We start from the raw sequence: 21,734 nt of genomic DNA, 5'->3' as shown, positions 1-21,734 counted from the left end.
CGAACACACCACGGTATTGACCTTGGCCCCCTCCCTGGTCTCCTTCAGGTCCTCTTGAGTCAGGTTCACAGGCTGAGAGCGCTGGACCTGCTCGGCCGCTTCCTGGACCTGGGTCCCTGGGCCGTCAGTCTGGTGAGAAACTATGCAGCATTCTGGTCTACCAATACACAAACACATGGCCAAAACACAAGTTTAGCTAGCACAGATAGCTGATTATTGTAGATATACAAGCTCTCATCTACTGTCAGGTCTGAAACAATCTATATCAACTAGTAGACACTACAAATAAGAACTCATGTAAAATATACTGTCTGTAAAATGTATATAGTACTGTATGTATGAGCTGGAAGTAGAAGCTAAAGTGTTGTCATCCATTAGTTTACTCCATTTAGGGAAGGTGTATTTGGTATATTTATTTTAAAATAAATATACACAGATTTAGGGCCTTAGGGGCCTCTTAATCTTCTCATTATTATAGAGGTGTTGCTAGAAAGACACAATAGTTAAAGCCAGTTCTGATTTCTTTAGGTTGGAACTTTAAAGTGAATAATATCCCATGTGTGTTTTCAGGCCCTCTCAGTAGGGATCTTCCCCTACGTGTTGAAGCTGCTACAGAGCTCTGCGCGGGAGCTCCGACCCCTGCTGGTCTTCATCTGGGCTAAGATCCTGGCTGTGGACAGCGTGAGTACTAAGGCACACACATACACACTAGCACACTACAGTTGATGTCGGAAGTTTACACACACTTAGGTTGGAGTCATTAAACTCGTTTTTCAACCACAAATTTCTTGTTAACACACTATAGTTTTGGGAAGTCGGTTAGGACATCTACTTTGCATAACACAAGTAATTTTACAGACAGATTATTTCACTAATAATTCACTATCACAATTTGTGGGTCAGAAGTTAACTTAGTGTATGTAGACTGTGCCTTTAAACAGCTTGGAAAATTCCAGAAAATGATTGCTTTAGAAGCTTCTGATAGGCTAATTGACATAGTTTGAGTCAATTGGTTTACTAGTGGATGTATTTCAAGGCCTACCTTCAAACTCAGTACCTCTTTGCTTGACATCATGGGAAATTTTAAAGAAATCAGCCAAGACCCCAGCAAAAAAAATTGTAGGCCTCCACAAGTCTGGTTCATCTTTGGGATCAATTTCCAAACACCATGGGACCACGCAGCCGTCATACCGCTCGGGAAGGAGACGCATTCTGTCTCCTAGAGAAGACCGTACTTTGGTGCGAAAAGTGCAAATCAATCCCAGAACAGCAGCAAAGGACTTTGTGAAGAAGTTGGAGGAAACGGGTACAAATGTATCCTATATATCGATATAGCCTGAAAGGCCGCTCAGCAAGGAAGAAGCCACTGCCCCAAACCGCCATAAAAAAACAGACTACGGTTTGCAACTGCACATGGGGACAAAGATCGTATTTTTTGGAGAAATGTCCTTTGCTCTGATTAAACAAAATAGAACTGTTTGGCCATAATGACCATCGTTATATTTGGAGGAAAAAGGGGAGGCTTGCAAGCCAAAGAACACCATCCCAACTGTGAAGCACAGGCATGGCAGCATCATGTTGTGGGGGTGTTTTGCTGCAAGAGGGACTGGGGCACTTCACAAAATAGATGGCATCATGAGGGAGGAAGGTATGTGGATATATTGAAGCAACATCTCAAGACATCAGTCAGGAAGTCACAAATGGGTCTTCCAAATGGACAATGACCCCAAGCATACTTCCAAAGTTGTGTCAAAATGGCTTAAGGACAACAAATTCAGGGTATTGGAGTGGCCATCACAAAGCCCTGATCTTAGTCAGTGTACACATTCAGTGTACACATTACAATAACCAAACCATACCAGACTTCTACCGTCATAGCAAGCTACATTTTAATTGTTGCACTTTATTTTAAACCAATTTCACTCTCCCTACAGAATAGTTGATATGTGTCTATATAGGGACAGTCAAGTCATATCCGTCACATGGAGCAGCTCTGTGTAGCTGTACAGAGAAATGATTGCCATGAAGTCAATAACAGTCCCAGATAAAAGCAGAAAATGAACCCATTCAGTCAGTTAATGTCAGTCGATCAGTTTAACGTCAGTTGACGTTAATGTAGAGTAATCATCATCAGGAGATTGAGTTGTGAGAGGCGGCTGCCTACATACAGGCTTGAAATCGTTGGCCACTTTAATAAATGGAACACTAGTCACTTTAATAATGCCACTTTAATAATGTTTACATATCTTGCATTACTCATCTATGTATATACTGTATTCTATTCTACTGTGTCTTGGTCTATGCCGCTCTATTGCTTGTCCAAATATTTATATATTCTTAATTCCATTCTTTTACTTAGATGTGTGTGTATTAGGTAGTCGTTGTAAAATTGTTAAATATTACATGTTAGATATTGCTGCACTGTCGGAACTAGAAGCACAAGCATTTCTCTACACTCGCATTCACATCTGCTGACCATGTGTGTGTAACCAATAAGATTTGATTTGTGCTACTTATTTTACTGATTCCTCACCCAACTTAAGTATTTAGCTAGATATTGGATATCAATAATGGGTAATGTTCGTCGAGGCCATAAGTACGTGATAACCTACCCTGGTAGGGTTCAGTGTGCACTATAAACATGGCTATCTGTAACACAAAGAACATTGTCCTTTTGGCACGTTTTAGCTGTTGAATAAAATGGTGGCCCTAAAACTCACTTACACAAAGCATATTGCCTTTTTTTTTACTTACATGGTAGAACTTACCGTATAACCCTAAGGTAGTAGGACAGTCTGTATTATTCTAGTGATCCTTTAGCATCCAGACACCCGAGAGTAGTCATCAGTGTTTGTCAATGGTGAAGAATAATCAAAGGACTTTGAGATGAAAGGACAGGAAGAGAAGTCATTTTTCCCCCCTGTCAAATTAGTAGTGTGACTCAGGTATTGAGTTGCGTTATTCAATAATGTCTAGGCTATGTCTTTAACCTTGGTTATAAATATTATGTTGAGTAGTTGCATATTTGTCGCTCTGCAACATATGACACTTTTCCTCAAGGAGCACAATAAAGTAATCTACTTAAATATAATAAATATATTATTTAGGCTGAGTTGATTCTACTGTAAGGATGGCAGGAGACTGTTGTCAGTGAAGTGTCTGAGTCGTGTTTTGTTCATCACTCGTGTAATAACAGCAGATTAATGACAAGGTGACTAGACTGACGTACTGGATTGTTTTTCTCTCTCGCTCTCTCTCTCTAGTCATGTCAGGCAGACCTGGTAAAGGACAACGGACACAAGTACTTCCTGTCTGTCCTGGCCGACCCCTACATGCCTGTGAGTATCACCTAATCAGAGCATGAGAAAACCGAAAGCGCCACAAGGCACCCGTGGGTTACCCTTAACCATAGATCTAGAATCAGATTGCACTTCCCTCCGATCGTAACCTTTTCCATTCTAGCTGAGAATATATCTGACCCTGTATTAGTGGTGACTTCTACCTACTCAAACATGTGTGCTATGATCCATAGCTCCCAGTAATGAATGAGGTGTTGGTGAACGGAGTTGATACATGGCAGTTGACTGTGTTTCTTGTGTTTCCTGTTTCAGGCTGAGCACCGCACCATGGCTGTCTTTATCCTGGCTGTGATTGTCAACAGCTACACCACAGGCCAGGTGTGTGTGTGTGTGTGTGTGTGTGTGTGTGTGTCTTGTGAGAGAAAGGGGACACCAGAGAGATGTTAGGGGAGAATTATTCGATGAAGAAATCACTTTAAAGGTGACGCTATTATCAAGCAAGCCCCACATTGATTAAAACCCTTCAACAGACACAATTCTTAATTCTCCCCAACTCCCAGTAGATAGTCATATTTTTAAAAAAATCTCCCATTCTGCTCTCTCTCCTGACAACACTTTATCATGTATACTCCTCTATTCCCAGAAAACGATCCAGACCTCTTCACGCGGTTTTTGGTGTTTATTGAGTCTATCATAGATCCACATAGCCTTACAAACCCCCCTCTCTCTTTCTGCCGGTCCCTGTGTCTCGGTCCCGGTGCTCTGTCGGGTCGCTCTCGCCCTCGGGCTCTCTGTCGGGTCGCTCTCGCCCTCGGGCTCTCTGTCGGGTCGCTCTCGCCCTCGGGCTCTCTGTCGGGTCGCTCTCGCCCTCGGGCTCTCTGTCGGGTCGCCCTCGGGCTCTCTGTTGGGTCGCTCTCGCCCGCGCGCTCTCTGTCGGGTCGCTCTCGCCCTCGGGCTCTCTCGGTCTTTCTATCTATTAATCTTGCTCTTCATATTTTTTGCACACTCCTCTCTCTCTCCCCCTCCCTCCTCTCTCTCTGTTTACTTAATATTCTCCGTCTCCCATTGGCTCTGTGTTAATAATAGATGAGCTCCAACATTACAGAGACGTGCCGCTCGTTCAAAGTTCTCGCCGCCTTGTATTTATACCTCTCTGCCTTCCTTTTAACTAGCACTTCATCATTCCTTCCGTTTGTTGGATTGGTTGAAACACGTGGCCTAAACTTCAGGGGTTAGGAGTGATGGTACTCCTACTGGTAGGGTTCAGCTCCGGTGTGATCAAGTTACAACATGTACACTGAATCCCTGTGCTGCTCTAGTTGTCTGATGGAGGGTGGTTTGATACTGCCACAAGGCAGAGAGTCTGCCAAAATAGGTATAGGCTTTCAAATGGTGGCTTTTCATAGCCACAGGAACCAATACAACCCCACATAAAAGGTGACGAACTCTTAACAGTCAAGTATTGGACGTCGACCCTTCAGGTTCACAGTGGGAGGCAGAGGTTAGATCCCTGTTGTGTTTGCCCATAGACTTCCAGATGGGAAGCTCAGCCTAAAGCCAAGTCATAAAGGCCTTGGACGTGCGTGTGTGAATTACTGACATGGCCCCTCTAACACTCTCTCTCCTCCCTGCCTGCCTTCCAACTCCTTTCTCATCCTCCTCAACCCCCCCCCCCCAGGAGGCCTGTCTGCAGGGGAACCTGATAGCCATCTGCCTGGAGCAGCTCTCTGACCCTCATCCCCTGCTCCGTCAGTGGGTGGCCATCTGCCTGGGACGCATCTGGCAGAACTTTGACTCGGCCCGCTGGTGTGGTGTCAGGGACAGTGCCCACGAGAAGCTCTACAGCCTGCTGTCCGACCCCATACCTGAGGTGAGAGGGAAGGAATACACACCTTTCAGACGTACACAGACACCTTTGTGACGTACACACACACCTTTGTGACGTACACACACACACACACCTTTGTGACGTACACACACACACACACCCCTTTGTGACGTACACACACACACCCCTTTGTGACGTACACACACACACACACACCTTTGTGACGTACACACACACACCTTTCAGACGTACACACACACACCTTTCAGACGTACACACACACACACCTTTCAGACGTACACACACGCAGGCCTTTGGGACATACACTCGGTGGCTGTGTGTGTGTGTCACACCTAGCAGATTGAGGGTTCAGTGGCTCCTTTAGGATTTTGAGGACCTGAGGGACAGTGAAGTCAGTTTGCGCTGTATTTCGCCCACCTCACATGGATGGCATGCAGGGCGCACACACACACACACGGGGACAGGGAACATCTGTTGCCAGCAGCCTAGCAGGGCATCCTCTCTCTCTAGGGGCCAGGTAGCTGCTGTGACTGAGTGGTGAGACCAGGGTCCGCATCCACTCTGGTGTAAACACACACACACACACACACATTGATCTCACACAACCTTATGTACACACTCACAATGCCCGAAGAGAATTGGGTATTTGAGCGCTTCACCAGGAACTTTGGAGGACCCAGACACACACAAACCACAATTTAAAAATGTATATTTATTACTCGGCTAGTTTGATCAGCTCCCTCCTCTTCAGGGCCCAGATTCACAAAACCTTAAGACATTTCTTCTTAACTGCCATTTTGTCCTTAACTAGACTTAAGAAGAAAGTTAAGCGAAGTTGCTATTCCTCAAAGGTTCTTGGAAATGTTCTTCTGCTATTTCTTATGTTTCGCCTGAAGCAAGAAGTTAAGAAGAAATTAGATTCTTGAACATAATGTTATTGGAAATGTTGTTAATTCCAAGAAAGCCAAACCCTTGTCTTAAACTCGGGGCAGTGAGAGAAGAAACTCATGAACGCAATTGAACTTGTTTTATTCACTCACAAACTTCATCTGAAAGTTTCTGTATTGATTATTTAAACCCAAGGACATGTTTTACAACAGTAATCCCAGTAGGAAATATGCTAACACGATTGCCGTTGCTAGCTAGATAGCTAGTGGAAACGGTTGCCTAGCAACATCTTCAGAAGATTTGTTAGAAGATATTTGAGAAGCTGGTAAGAAAATCATAAAATCCTAAGACGTTGTGGAGGAATTGCACTTACGAGAACTGTCTTATGAACTTGTTTTTTTCTTGAGAAGCTTAAGTTTTTGCGTAAGAAGTGTTTGGTGAATCTGGGCCCAGTTCCCCTCTTTAAAATGAAGGTGTGTGTGTGTGTCAAGTACCCCATATAATGCAGACAGAGAGTGAGAGAGATGGGTAGAGTGAGAGAGACTGGAGAGAACAGAGAGAGACAGACTGAGGAATGTAGATCAGTGACTACGGTGAGAGTTTTTAATGAATTTCCAGCTGAGGCCTGTTGGGGGGATTTCTCAAGAGGAGATGCATATTTACTCTCTGCAATATACACACACACACACACACACACACACACTGGGCCAGGTTTGAGTTAGTTTTGCGTATGACAGGCAGTGCATGGAGAGATACTTAAGGAATAAACAATATATTATGTGGACCTGCACTTCCTTTGTGGCTTCTTGGGGCGATTATTGATAGCAATTTAGAAGTAGCAGTTATTGTTATTTAGCGTACACAGTCAATTAGTGTGATGGGCGGTATTGCGTGACCAATGGTAAATTATTATTTTCAGACACCATTGATCTTCTCAGTAAATATGGCTGCATTAGAAATGAGAGGATTAAGGAGGGAGTATTAGTATTGATTCCCCCTTTTTTTTAAAGCAGCACCGAAGCAATCTAACCAATGACGGACCAATGACTTGTTCTGGATCCAACCAGGAAGGGACTAGGGAGTGAGTTCTCTTAGTACCAAACTATCCCCCGTCTCCTCAGGTGCGCTGTGCGGCGGTGTTTGCCCTGGGGACGTTTGTGGGGAACTCGGCCGAGCGGACGGACCATTCTACGACCATCGACCACAATGTGGCCATGATGCTGGCACAGCTCATCAACGACGGCAGCCCTGTGGTCCGCAAGGTGGGCCCACACACACACACACACACACTATTTCCAATGTTCTTGCTGACGTCGTTGACTGATTTCTACTGTAGGGCGATGGACTGTGTTAGGTCTTTTGCTGTGGTGTACTAAGTTTTGACCGTGTGTGTGTTGGGTTCTGGCTGACTGTGTGGTGGCGGTGTGTTCTTCAGGAGCTGGTGGTGGCTCTGAGTCACCTGGTGGTTCAGTACGAGAGTAACTTCTGCACCGTGGCCCTGCAGTTCATGGAGGAGGAAAAGAACTACCCTGTACCCTCACCTGCCAACACCTTAGGTACACACACACCACACACTCACTTCCAACCTCTGTCATAATCATTGCAATAGGAAGTCATTGATGTGTATTGTTTTAAAGCACACTGGTCCACTTAGACTTGTCCCAGACATTAACTACTGTACATGTGAAATGGGGTTTAGGGATCTGCGGGAGTTTGAATGAAATATGCAGCATGTTTTGATAGAGCACATCAATATTTAAAATGACCTTTATTACCTATTCTCATATTGACTGTCATGTCGCTACTGTATTCCATTTAGTGCCAAATGAATGGGTTAATTGACCTTCCCCTGTGTGTGCCTGTGTACAGAGCCATGTAACCTGACTCCAGTGCGCGACAGCCCAGCCATCCCGCGGCTGCGTTCAGTCAACTCCTACACCAACATCAGAGCTGCCACCACCGCACGCAACCTCAACAAGAGCCTGCAGAACCTCAACCTCAACGAAGAGGGTAGGAGAGAGAAATGGGGAGGATGACATTGAGGCAGGCAAGGGAGAGAACTGAAAAAAAGAGACATGGAGAGATTAATGTGGTTATATACTGTGAAGGGGGAGATGGAGAGAATGAAAGCGACTTAAGGGTAGAGACTTCTCTTCCCTCTGACTGCCTCTCTTCTTTCCCAAATAATTACTTGAGGGGATTTGAAGAATCGTCATCATAGTCATGATGGCAAAGTCACAACAGAGAAGATAATTCTCCTCGGGCTTACCACACTGACGCTAGGGTTTAGCGTGGGGGGGGGGGGCCTGTCTTGCTCTGCTTGCACACACAAAACACACACACAGTTTGAGAGCCTATGTCCATCATACACCCACAGCATTAATGGAGGATTACACTCTTGACCCCCTCTCAGCCCCCGCAGTACTGACTGACTCAGGTGTCAGCTCATTCTTGCTGAAGCCAAAAGGCAATATAGCCACGCTGAGTTATACTAGCCGCTAGCACGTTAGCTTACCGCTTACAGCCTCTCTGAATCCACATCACCCACTCATTCTAACTGGCAGCGATGCTTGTCACCAACAGCCATGACAAACCTTTTAGCCTTCCTTGCCTACTCCCAATCCCCATCTCAATATGCACTCTGTTACAGGGATATATGGCGGCCATTTTGTGTGAGTCAGCCGATGATAATGGGAAGTTGTGTAGAGTTATAGAGTGTGATGACTCGGGCGGACAGTTAGAATAGGCTGGGGAGATTGAATGGAAGGTCCAGTCAATAGCTTGTAGTTTCTAGTTTTCTAGCTAGAGGGAGATGGGAGAGGGGGGCTAGTAATAAGTTGACACTTCACTTTACCTTCAGTCACACAAAATCAAACAATCAGAGCAGAACAAGTACTTTATTTACACGTTCCATTTGATACTGTTACTTCAAGGTATAGTTATTCTGGTATAATGTGGTATATTTCATGGTATTGTTATTCTGGTATAATGTGGTATATTTCAGGGTATAGTTATTCTGGTATAATATGGTATATTTCAGGGTATTGTTATTCAGGTATAATATGGTATATTTCAGGGTATTGTTATTCTGGTATAATGTGGTATATTTCAGGGTATAGTTATTCTGGTATAATATGGTATATTTCAGGGTATTGTTATTCTGGTATAATATGGTATATTTCAGGGTATTGTTATTCAGGTATAATATGGTATATTTCATGGTATTGTTATTCTGGTATAATATGGTATATTTCAGGGTATTGTTATTCAGGTATAATATGGTATATTTCAGGGTATTGTTATTCTGGTATAATGTGGGATATTTCAGGGTATAGTTATTCAGGTATAATATGGTCCATTTCGGGGTATTGTTATTCTGGTATAATATGGTATATTTCGGGGTATTGTTATTCTGGTATAATATGGTATATTTCATGGTATTGTTATTCAGGTATAATATGGTATATTTCGGGGTATTGTTATTCTGGTATAATATGGTATAGTTATTCTGGTATAATGTGGTATATTTCATGTTATTGTTATTCTGGTATAATGTGGGATATTTCATGGTATTGTTATTCTGGTATAATATGGTCCATTTCGGGGTATTGTTATTCTGGTATAATATGGTATATTTCGGGGTATTGTTATTCTGGTATAATATGGTATATTTCATGGTATTGTTATTCAGGTATAATATGGTATATTTCATGGTATTGTTATTCTGGTATAATATGGTATATTTCGGGGTATTGTTATTCTGGTATAATATGGTATATTTCGGGGTATTGTTATTCTGGTATAATATGGTATATTTCGGGGTATTGTTATTCTGGTATAATATGGTATATTTCGGGGTATTGTTATTCTGGTATAATATGGTATATTTCATGGTATTGTTATTCTGGTATAATATGGTATATTTCGGGGTATTGTTATTCTGGTGTAATATGGTATATTTCGGGGCATTGTTATTCTGGTATAATATGGTATATTTCAGGGTATAGTGATTCTGTTGTGTAACTACTATTCTGTCATTTGTATGTCTAGGTGGTCCGGTGACGTTCTCACCAGGTAACCTGAGCACCAGCAGCAGTGCCAGCAGCACCCTTGGTAGCCCTGACAACGACGAGTACATCCTCTCCTTTGAGACCATCGACAAGATGAGACGAGTCTCCTCCTACTCTTCCCTCAACTCCCTCATAGGTAGGAAAACTACTGAGCTACACTACCCTTACTACTGAGCGAACACTACCCTTACTACTGAGCTACACTACCCTTACTACTGAGCGAACACTACCCTTACTACTGACCTACACTACCCTTACTACTGAGCGAACACTACCCTTACTACTGAGCTACACTACCCTTACTACTGAGCTACACTACCCTTACTACTGACCTACACTAACTACCCTTACCACTGACCTACACTAACTACCCTTACCACTGACCTACACTAACTACCCTTACCACCCTAGTCTTACAGTTCTACTCCTCTCCTTTATTCCAAATCACCTCTTGTTCCTCTCGGTAGTAAGGGGTTGTAGTAACTACCACTTAAGTCAAATGTTCACTTAGTCATGTATTGATGTCAATGGGAGACCAAACATTTTACTTAAGTGGAAGTTACAATTGGCCTCTTTCAGGGCTCCAGATTAACATTTTAGTCTGGTGATACTCTTTTTCTGTTGGTGGAACAAGCCCATGATTTGGTCGCACCATTCCTTTCCAAGGCTTCAAGCAATAGAACAGAAATAGTAATCACCTTATCTGTTACTGTTAAAATCGGGCTCCAGAATGTTCTGACTTCTTTTGTTCAATAGAGATTAATTTTCCGGAATCCTTTTTTTACATTAATATCAAAGGCAAATTTATTTGGGGCTAAAACTCAAAAAACATTAGCTAGATTGGTAACACTATATATAATACTCACTGCTCGTAGTCATGCATTAATCTGAATGTAATGTCCTAAAGAAACGTTTCAGTTTGTAGCCTACTACCCTATGCACGGGCTGATGCACATTTCAAGCACTCTGTTTATCTCAAAGCCATATACTGAACAATAATATAAACCCAACATGCAACAATTTCAACTATTTTACTGAGTTAGTTCATATAAGGAAATCAGTCAATTAAAATAAATGTATTAGGCCCAAATCTATGGATTTCACATGACAGGGCAGGTGCATAGGCCCACCCACTTGGGAGCCAGGCCCAGCCAATCAGAATGATTTTTTCCACACAAGTGCTTTATTGCAGACAGAAATTATCCTCAGTATCATCAGCTGTCCCGGTGGCTGGTCTCAGACAATCCCCTAGGTGAAGAAGTCAGATGTGGAGGTCCTGGGCTGGCGTGGTTACATGTGGTCTGCGGTTGTGAGGCTTGGTTGGACGTACTGCCAAATTCTTTAAAACAACGTTGGAGACTGCTTATGGTAGAGAAACATACATTCAATTATCTGGAAACAGCTATGGTGGACTTTCCTGCAGTCAGCATGACAATTGCACACTCCCTCAAAACTTGAGACGTCTATGTGTAATGATCATGCTTTTTAATCAGCTTCTTGATATGCCACACCTGTCAGGTGGATGGATTATCTTGGCAAAGGAGAAATACTCACTGACAGGGATGTAAACAAATGTGTGCAAAGCATTTGAGAGAAATATGCTTTTTGTGTGTATGGAACATTTCTGGGATCTTTTATTTCAGCTCATGAAACATGGTACCAACGCTTTACATGTTGAGATGATATTTTTGTTCAGTATAAAATATCTTGGTTGTGAAGTATTTGCTATTGACCTCAATATAAAGAGCATACCCCAGAAAGCTGAGAACATCCTCTCTTCAACAGTTGTTGTTTCCCACAGTTGTATTTTTACATGTTATACAATCAGAGGGGGGAGAGCGTGTGGCTCGCGTGTCACAGCAGGCACCAGCGAAGCAGTTACAGGGGCTGGGCAGACACTTTCATTACAGGAATCTTGAGGATAATGACCAAATCATGGCTTTAGCCACCAGAAAAATAGGACGTTTTGAACCTTGAGTGAGTTGACCTTGTAATGAATGTTCAGCTCGTGCCGATGCAACCAATACATTTTTTTAACTTGCACAGCCAAGTCAAAATGTGACTAAGCGGTCACAGTCTGGAGCCCTGCCTTCCTATACTTTTCCCTTTCTCCTGCTTCAATGCCCTCTTACCCGTAGGTAAGACTTGTTCTCAACCTACCATCCTCTACTGTTCAACTCACGAGGGTGCCCCTGGCTCCAAAAGACTGAGTGCTTTTCCTGGTCTCACTGAGGGCTGGCCCCGCTCTGTTTCCCCTATGCTGTGGTGATTGGCAGAGGCCTTGATGCGTCCTGACACTCAGTTTGTGTGTGTGGAGAAAAAGCATTAACTCACCAACAACACGAAGGAGAGAGATGGGGATTCCCTACCCTCTGTTGCCAGTTTGAGAAATGCCCACTTCACACACCAACTGCCATTGTATTTGACCAAGTACTCCAAAACAGTGGTTCCCAACTCCAGCCCCCCCAAAAGTACATATTTTAGTTGTAGCCCCGGTCAAACTCGCCTGATTCAACTCATTAAGGGCCTGATGACTAGTCGACAAGTTGAGTCAGGTGTGTTGTCTGGGCTACAATGAAAATGTGTACTGTTGGGGGTACAGGAGGACCAGAGTTGGGAAACGCTGCTCCAAAATACGAGGACACGGCTACAACGTGCACACACACACACAAACAGAGGGGTGGCGTGAGTCGAGTACTAAGTACACTACACACGCTTCCCCACTTCCATAAATCCCTCCAGTGCACCACTGACCCATGGGAACACACCGCTACGTTAACTCCGATTCATCAAATAATCCCGTATTAATCAACTCCCACAGGAAGCCCTGATTGGCCAAGTCCAACACAGCCACATCTATGGGTCTTTTCAGGTCACAGTGGCATGCACTTTACCAAGTCTGACGAATAAACTACCAGGAAATGGATATCAAATATATTTTTGTATATAAAATAAAAAATTCATATTCTGGTAGACGTTTCTGTCGCTACCCTTTTAACCGGTGCGTTTAGCGTTCATTCAGCCTCTATCTAAACCCTTCCCAAGCTGCACTGGGGTCTCGAACACCGCCAAGGGGTCTGATTCATTCTAAACAGGTTGAGTATGAAATTGGCCCCTCGCCCACTATGCTGTTTCCATAGCCTAGCCATGTTGCAGGAGCACAATTGGGTTGTGTTAGCTAACACTGGTCAGTCACACACAATATAGAATTGATTGGGCAATACCTGGTTGTTGATAGAAGTGCTCTTCGTAAAGGGACAGTTCACTCCCAAATCAACACAACAGATGACACAGAATATGGACTTTGAATTTTGGGTGAGCTACCTCTTTAAGGCCCTGAGAGAGACTAGCTTCCTGTCCAGGGAGTGTACTTGTACAGCAAGCTGCCTCACGCTACAGAAACAGGAGATTCTATTCCCTCCAGAAAATAAGTTGGAAACGCTTATTGAATCTGGCCTTAAAAATGATAATGTCTTACACAGCAAAATACCACCCAGAGCACACCTACCTACTCTAAGGCGTTCTGATATCCTCCCTGACATTTCTGTTTGGCCACAGCAAGAATTTGGATCAGCTTCTCCCTGTGGCAGTGCATTTAAGATGCTCGTGTTTGAATGAAGGAAATGTAGCTTACAGAGGCTGACCAAGACTTATATTGGATTGGGTGTTAAATATGCATTAACGGATGACCTTTGAGACATTTTTCTGTCTTGTCAGGATACTGCAGGGGAAGCTCCAAATGTAGCTGTTGTCGTGAGAAATATCGTTTAGGATTTAACATGGTTGTAAAATTGTGCACATGTTGCAAAGGTCCTCATACCAGGCCTAGCTGAAGACAATTCAGCCTGGGAATGATTTGTAGTCACACTCTCTCATGTTGAACTGTGTAGGGTGCTGTGGTGATAATGTGTCTATGCCAGTGAAAACTGAAGTATTTCCCTGTTTAAATGGAGGGGAAACGGTATTTCACATTCATCACCAGGGCTGTTTACCGCAGCACCTAATCACATTCATGCCCCCGGGCTAGAACCTAATCACCTCTTTACCTTGCTTACCCGCTCCCGCTTACACACACTCGCTTTTTACCTTGCTCTCTCTCTCTTGCCTGATTTCTGGGTTGCTTTCTCGCTCCCTCTTTCCCCGTGCTCTCTTTCTCTCTCTTTCTCATGCTTCCACTCTTGCTTACCCCCCTTTGCTATCTCTCTCGCATGTACTCTTTCCTGTCTCTCCCCCTCCAGCTCTCACCCCCCTCTCGGCCTACACTACAATCTGCTGCAGTACTATTAAACAGAGCTCCCGATTTTTGCTGCGACATGTGCCTCCACGCATTTTCACACAGTGTGTCTATGAAATGCACTGGCTAGCCGCAACAGTTTGTGATAGCCTGCCACGCCTCCCCTCACATGTCCCCCATTCTACAGCCTCTGGAGGAGGATGAGTGTGTCCTGTCTAGGGGTTAAGACAGTGTCCTCTCTTACCCTCAGTATGAAGTGACAACTCCCTAAGGACACTTTTCATTCTGTTCTCTGTCTACAAGTGTGAAGTGCTGGGGAGAGGGAGAAGGGCATTAACAGCTGGATACCTTCACTGCCGGCCGTCGAGACGAACAGAAGATTGCATCAGACAGAGGGAGAAAGCATGGAAACTAGATAGAGGGAGTGCTGTGTTCCTTGCAAAGTGAGAGTCAATGTGCCAAAATAATGAACTACAATAAGAGGGGGGCACTCCTAATACAAAGAGAAAGGTGACAGGCAGGTTTAGGCCCGGAGCAAAACAAACTGATGTTGACAGCGCCTTCATGGCCAAGCCCGGTGAGTGACCGTCTCTCTCGAACTCAGCTCAGCGGCACTGCAGTCTTCTGTCAGGTTGAGTGACAGCTTGGAATGAGGGATGACACCGCAGAGAGGACGACAGGAGAGAAAGAAAATTGATAAATAAAAGTTGGAGGGGGAGATAGTCCTGGGTGGGAAGGGAGGGAATAATCGCCAAAGTGAACACACACACTTTCTCTGATACACAAACACACAGACCTGTCGCCCTCGGTAGGTAAAAAAGACAATAGCAGAGCACTTGCTCATTCATATTCCGCATGATGATGACAATTGGCAGTCATGTTCCTCTCACAATCAGCAATGTTGCAGAAGCCAGCTGCCTTCATTGTGTGTGTTGATTAATGAGTTGCATTACCTGACACGGCGGCCATGTTGGCTCCAGCACCTCAGCAGATGACTGAGTGAAGGAGAAGTGAGACAACGGCCAGTCAGTGTGGATGTTTTTGGATGTTAGATGACAGGTGATTAGCATCAATTGGATGTTAGCGTTTGTATGCGATGATGATGATGATGATGATGATGGAGAATTCAGTGGTTGAGTGTGATCGCTAAGCATGTTGTGTTTGTGCGAGAGAGAGAGAGATTGTTGAGTGTTTATGGAAATCATGCTGTGTACGTGAGAAAATGAGATGGTGAGAAGGTTGGCTCTCTTATTGATGGTTGCTAATCAAATATTGATGCTAATCATGCTGTGTTTACGTGCTTGTTGAGAATGGGAGACAGAATGTAGATGTTCGCTAATGTATAATGATGGTGTTCACACTGTTGGGTCATTATGTGAAATGGTAATTCAGTGTGTGTGTGTATTGATTTGTAATTGATGCTGTGTGCCTGTGTGTATTAACGGTAAGTCACGTCTGTGAATGCTGGATAATTATGTATATGGTTAATCATGCTATGTCGTTGCAGGGGTGTCGTTCAACAGCGTTTACACACAGATCTGGAGGGTTCTCCTGCACCTGGCGGCCGACCCGTTCCCAGAGGTGTCCGACTTGGCCATGAAGGTCCTCAACAGCATCGCCTACAAGGTACTAAACATACACACTGTTCTCTCTCCTTCTGCTGTGTGTCTGTTTGGTTTTCTTTAGGTGTGTTTTATGCGTTGAAAAGGTCATGTAGTTTCATACACACACACTCTCTTGTTCTTACACACACACACACACTCACATACACTCTCCCTCTTCCCTGGCATTTTCCCCACCTCGAGACCATTACTTTTGTGCAAATGCAATTAAGGCGAAACGACTCCCCCAGGCCAGCCACTGCAGAGGAGAAGCCTGCTGTTACTTAAGAAGGTGTAATAACCACTGTTGGCCCCTGGCGCTGGAGAGAGCCCTTGTATTTCCTGCTGCTGACACCATCAGTTCCTCGCAGTCCCCAGAGCTGTTCATCTCAGCTTTAGGGCTTCCCACTGAAGCCCCGTAAAAAACAACAGGACTTATTAGATATTACATTGCAACAGACTCTGTTTAAGGCACTGCAACAGACTTTTGTAAGTAACATTGCAAGAGAATAATGTATGAAACATTACAAGAGAATAATGTATGAAACGTTGCAATGACTCTAATGTATGAAACACTGCAATAGACTAATGTATGAAACACTGCAATAGACTCTAATGTATGAAACATTGCAATAGACTCTAATGTATGAAACATTGCAATGACTCTAATGTATGAAACACTGCAATAGACTCTAATGTATGAAACACTGCAATAGACTCTAATGTATGAAACATTGCAATGACTCTAATGTATGAAACATTGCAATGACTCTAATGTATGAAACACTGCAATAGACTCTAATGTATGAAACATTGCAATATACTCTAATGTATGAAACACTGCAATAGACTCTAATGTATGAAACACTGAAATAGACTCTAATGTATGAAACATTGCAATAGACTCTAATGTATGAAACATTGCAATAGACTCTAATGTATGAAACACTGCAATAGACTCTAATGTATGAAACACTGCAATAGACTCTAATGTATGAAACATTGCAATATACTCTAATGTATGAAACACTGCAATAGACTCTAATGTATGAAACATTACAATGACTCTAATGTATGAAACATTGCAATGACTCTAATGTATGAAACACTGCAATAGACTCTAATGTATAAAACACTGCAATAGACTCTAATGTATGAAACATTGCAATAGACTCTAATGTATGAAACATTGCAATGACTCTAATGTATGAAACACTGCAATAGACTCTAATGTATGAAACACTGCAATAGACTCTAATGTATGAAACACTGCAATAGACTCTAATGTATGAAACACTGCAATAGACTCTAATGTATGAAACATTGCAACAGACTCTGTTTAAGGCACTGCAACAGACTTTTGTAAGTAACATTGCAAGAGAATAATGTATGAAACATTACAAGAGAATAATGTATGAAACGTTGCAATGACTAATGTATGAAACACTGCAATAGACTCTAATGTATGAAACACTGCAATAGACTCTAATGTATGAAACATTGCAATAGACTCTAATGTATGAAACATTGCAATGACTCTAATGTATGAAACACTGCAATAGACTCTAATGTATGAAACACTGCAATAGACTCTAATGTATGAAACATTGCAACAGACTCTGTTTAAGGCACTGCAACAGACTTTTGTAAGTAACATTGCAAGAGAATAATGTATGAAACATTACAAGAGAATAATGTATGAAACGTTGCAATGACTAATGTATGAAACACTGCAATAGACTCTAATGTATGAAACACTGCAATAGACTCTAATGTATGAAACATTGCAATAGACTCTAATGTATGAAACATTGCAATTACTCTAATGTATGAAACACTGCAATAGACTCTAATGTATGAAACACTGCAATAGACTCTAGAGTCTATTGCAGTGTTTCATACATTAGAGTCTATTGCAGTGTTTCATACATTAGTCTATTGCAGTGTTTCATACATTAATGTATGAAACATTGCAATGACTCTAATGTATGAAACATTGCAATATACTCTAATGTATGAAACACTGCAATATACTCTAATGTATGAAACACTGCAATAGACTCTAATGTATGAAACATTGCAATTACTCTAATGTATGAAACATTGCAATAGACTCTAATGTATGAAACATTGCAATAGACTCTAATGTATGAAACACTGCAATAGACTCTAATGTATGAAACATTACAATAGACTAATGTATGAAACACTGCAATATACTCTAATGTATGAAACATTGCAATGACTCTAATGTATGAAACATTGCAATAGACTAATGTATGAAACATTGCAATAGACTCTAATGTATGAAACATTGCAATAGACTCTAATGTATGATGCCGCAGTATTTTTTGAAATATACATTATGGGCCACTGCTGCAGTCTCAGGAAAGGGCATTTGACCATGATAACATCGTGGCTTGTACATTTATTATCTCCGGTGTACTCTTTCTCCTCAACACAATCCACAGTCCTGTGCAACTCTTCTCTGAGACAGAGACAGGGGAAGCCCAGGTGGAAATCCCTGTGAATCTCTGGATGTGTCCCAAAATGACCCCCGATTTGAAGTAGTGCACGACGTAGGGAATAGGGTGCCATTGGGGATGCAAATCTCTGTTTCCTGCTCTTTTGATCCATCTGTAGATGAGCTTGGGAGGAACTATCATCTCTCTATCATCATCTCTCTATTGCAGTGGTGTTTCATCTCCCAAAGGTTTTCTTTCCTACTTTCCACCACCACCACCACCACCACCGCTCCCTCACAATACATTCTGCCCCAGATTCAAATTGACTGATTTAACCTGTAAATGATTGATGACGTAGTGTTGGTTTTCTCTAACAACTTACCTGGCGAAAAGAAAGTTAATGAACAAGCAAATGAGATGGAGGAGACTTAAACGGTGTCTGCGATGTTTAGACACAAACAAATATTGGACAGTAAATTGTGCCTTCCTGTATTGTGCTTACGCAGCACATTCTATTCCACTGAGACGTTGACTTTATGTTCATATTCTTATCGTCATTTTTTCTTATTGTTGCATTGTCGAGACAGAACCTGCAAGTGGGCATTCCATTGGACGCTGTATTACCATCTGTATCCTTACTTACCTTACTTACCAAGTCCTCACACACTCTTCAGCCTGGCAACACTTCAAAGGAAAGAACAAAGAGGGTCTACCCACACCTTCACACACACACACACACTTAAAAACAAGTGTCAATCCAGGTATTCAGTGTCTCGCGCTAAACACAATATTGACTGGAGTGTGTAACAGTTTGGTGCAGCCCACGTCTGTTAAAGCCAGAGCTCTCGACAGCCTTCCCTTGACAAGCAGAGAAATGCTCTCATTGGTTTAAGTGTCCAACCGAGAAAATCCAATTGTGTTTTAATTAGGATTTTTAGCGCGTAGTTGCCAGGTGCCAAGGAGGATGGAAGTGTGAAACACATGCAGCTTCTTTGTTCTCCAAATTAACATTTTAATGCATTTTTCATGGGGGAAAAGGGGGATACCTAGTCAGTGGTACAACTGAATGCCTTCAACTGAAATGTGTCTTCCGCATTTAACCCAACCCCTCTGAATCAGAGAGGTGTGGAGGGCTGCCTTTTTCGTCAGCCACATCTTCGGCGCCCGGGGAACAGTGGGTTAACTGCCTTGCTCAGGGGCAGAACGACAGATTTTTACCTTGTCAGCTCGGGGATTTGATCCAGCAACCATTCGGTTACTGGCCCAACACTCTAACCACTAGGCTACCTGCCACACCTTATTAAGAGGTTTAAGCCTAAAGGTTAACTTGTTATATTTTTGTATGTGGTCCATACTTTGTGGTGATAAGATTGTAGGATTTAGGATTTGTAAGCGAGTCTGTGCTATTCTCTCACATTCTAACATCCGTTGTCCCGAGCTGTTGTGGGTGAATGTTAGCTTGCAACAGGGTTTCTTATTGCACAAGTTCAGGTAGGTCCCTTCCCGTTTCAGCTCGTTTGCTTCTGTTTGGTTCCTAGTGAATGCCCCTTTTTGGTTTTCTCTTGTGCCAACTTCTACGGACCAACAGTATGAGTTAGAAAGAGAGCATAAACTGATCTGGGACCAGGCTTTGCACATTCGGGGAGACACTGGTAGAAAAAGCTCTAAAACCAACTGCATGAGATCATGATCACTCTTCTCAACCCACAATCTCTGGGCCTTACTGCCTTACTCAGCAGAAAATCAATCCCTCCCCCTCGGTACTGCCTCCATCAATCAGATTGCTTCTTGCATCAGACCACCACCCCTTCCAACCAATCACACCTCACTTTGAGGCTGCTTCATGGGGCTATTATCGTTGATCAGGGAGGTGTTCTGTTCTTGTGTGCGCCCACAGACCATTTAAATCCCGTCTTTGAATAATTCAACACTCACAAGTGTAGAGATACTGGCTGGCTGTGTGTCCCAAATGGTACCCTACACAGTGCACTACTTTTCACCAGGGCCCAGTAGTGCACCAAATAGGGGATAGGGTGCCATTTGGGACCTAGATGCTGTTAACTTTGTCTGCTGCAGAAGCAGTTGGGTTTCAGGTCTCCTAGCCCGCCGGGAAGCCCGTTGTGACAACAGGGTTTATATACTCTTCAGTATCTCTCTTGCTTTGTGTATTTTGTTAGCATGGCTTTAGGAAGTGATGAGTAAGTAAGGGAAGTAAGTAAGTAGGGGGGGGTGACAGGATGTTCCACAGCACCTCGTTGGCGTCTCCGTTGAGCGCACCGGTGGCGAAACAGGACGCGTCTGTTCGAACGAAGAACTCAACATAATTAAATTATGCCGCAATGTGTCATGTTTTGCATACATTACGTTAGGAGGCGTTGTCTATGGCGAAGATGACTATGTACCCACTGGTGGTGGAACGAGTTGGTTTGAACCAGCCAGGCACTTAATGCCATGCAATGATGGGACACAATTACGCAACAATTGTATGTTTTGCACTAAGCAGGAAGCTTAGTCTGTGGGGTAATGATAACCTGTTGTCTACCATGCAATAATCCTGATGACTGTGTGTTGCATGGGAAATGACATACCGGTTATTCAATTTCTTACGCTGTCAGACTGACTTCACCAGCTCTTACTGATTGTGATAAAATGACAAGTTTCACATCTTCCTCCTTTTGCTATTCTCTCCCCTCTTCTTCCTCTTGCTGTGTTGTTTAATAATGATAGCTTTCCCCCTCTGCAGAGAATCCAGATATCTCCATTGTTCCTTAGTTGATATGAGCGTGTTGATTTAACAGTTAGCGAAAACTCCCAGTGTGAGATGAGATCAATTTTACCCTTTGAAGATTTCTGTCTAAGAAGTACTGCTTCTCAGCTCTCTCTCGATGTGATGGTGTCTGTTTATGTGTGTGTGTGTGTGTGTGTGTGTGTGTGTGTGTTAAGAGATTTTTGCCAAAATGCTTTCCGTGTTTGTGTGGTAACTAGCACTGCGAACATTGCAGTGTATTATTTGTTGTGGTGGTGGTGTGATAATTGCTTGGTCTCTCCCACCTAATTCATCTTTTACTACTGCAGTTTGTGAAGCGCCTCAGATTAGTGGCAGCTCATCCATAACGACTGTCATTTCTATGCTTCGTTTTAGTGAAGCGCTCGCCTGCAAACATGAGTAATTGATGCTGCCGCAACCCACACACACGTGTAATAGTAGCAAACTCTTAAACACACAGACACACACACACACACACACACACACACACACACACACACACACTACTACTGGCAATTAGCATAGAAATCAAATCAAAAGGCAATTCCAGATGGTAGAATG

At 43.1% G+C, this 21,734-nt stretch overlaps 1 protein-coding gene across 12 annotated transcripts in view; it reads left to right on the top strand.

The window, feature by feature from the left end:
- Positions 1-21,734, top strand: part of LOC110493661 (regulatory-associated protein of mTOR) — a 181,473-nt gene that overhangs the window by 133,409 nt on the left and 26,330 nt on the right. For all 12 annotated transcript variants that reach the window (XM_036949655.2, XM_090204773.1, XM_036949653.2 and 9 more), the window contains exons 13-22: positions 49-132; positions 571-681; positions 3,264-3,338; positions 3,612-3,677; positions 4,978-5,169; positions 7,158-7,298; positions 7,472-7,592; positions 7,906-8,046; positions 10,087-10,242; positions 15,848-15,966. In XM_036949655.2, coding sequence (XP_036805550.1) covers positions 49-132; positions 571-681; positions 3,264-3,338; positions 3,612-3,677; positions 4,978-5,169; positions 7,158-7,298; positions 7,472-7,592; positions 7,906-8,046; positions 10,087-10,242; positions 15,848-15,966 — 1,206 coding nt within the window. The remainder of the gene's footprint in view (positions 1-48; positions 133-570; positions 682-3,263; positions 3,339-3,611; positions 3,678-4,977; positions 5,170-7,157; positions 7,299-7,471; positions 7,593-7,905; positions 8,047-10,086; positions 10,243-15,847; positions 15,967-21,734) is intronic.

Source organism: Oncorhynchus mykiss, chromosome 17, assembly GCF_057628025.1.
Source record: "Oncorhynchus mykiss isolate SJ-2025 chromosome 17, ASM5762802v1, whole genome shotgun sequence".
NCBI classification, from domain to species: domain Eukaryota; kingdom Metazoa; phylum Chordata; class Actinopteri; order Salmoniformes; family Salmonidae; genus Oncorhynchus; species Oncorhynchus mykiss.
The sequence above is the reverse complement of the archived record's forward strand: the minus strand, read 5'-3'. Positions and strand labels throughout refer to the sequence as shown.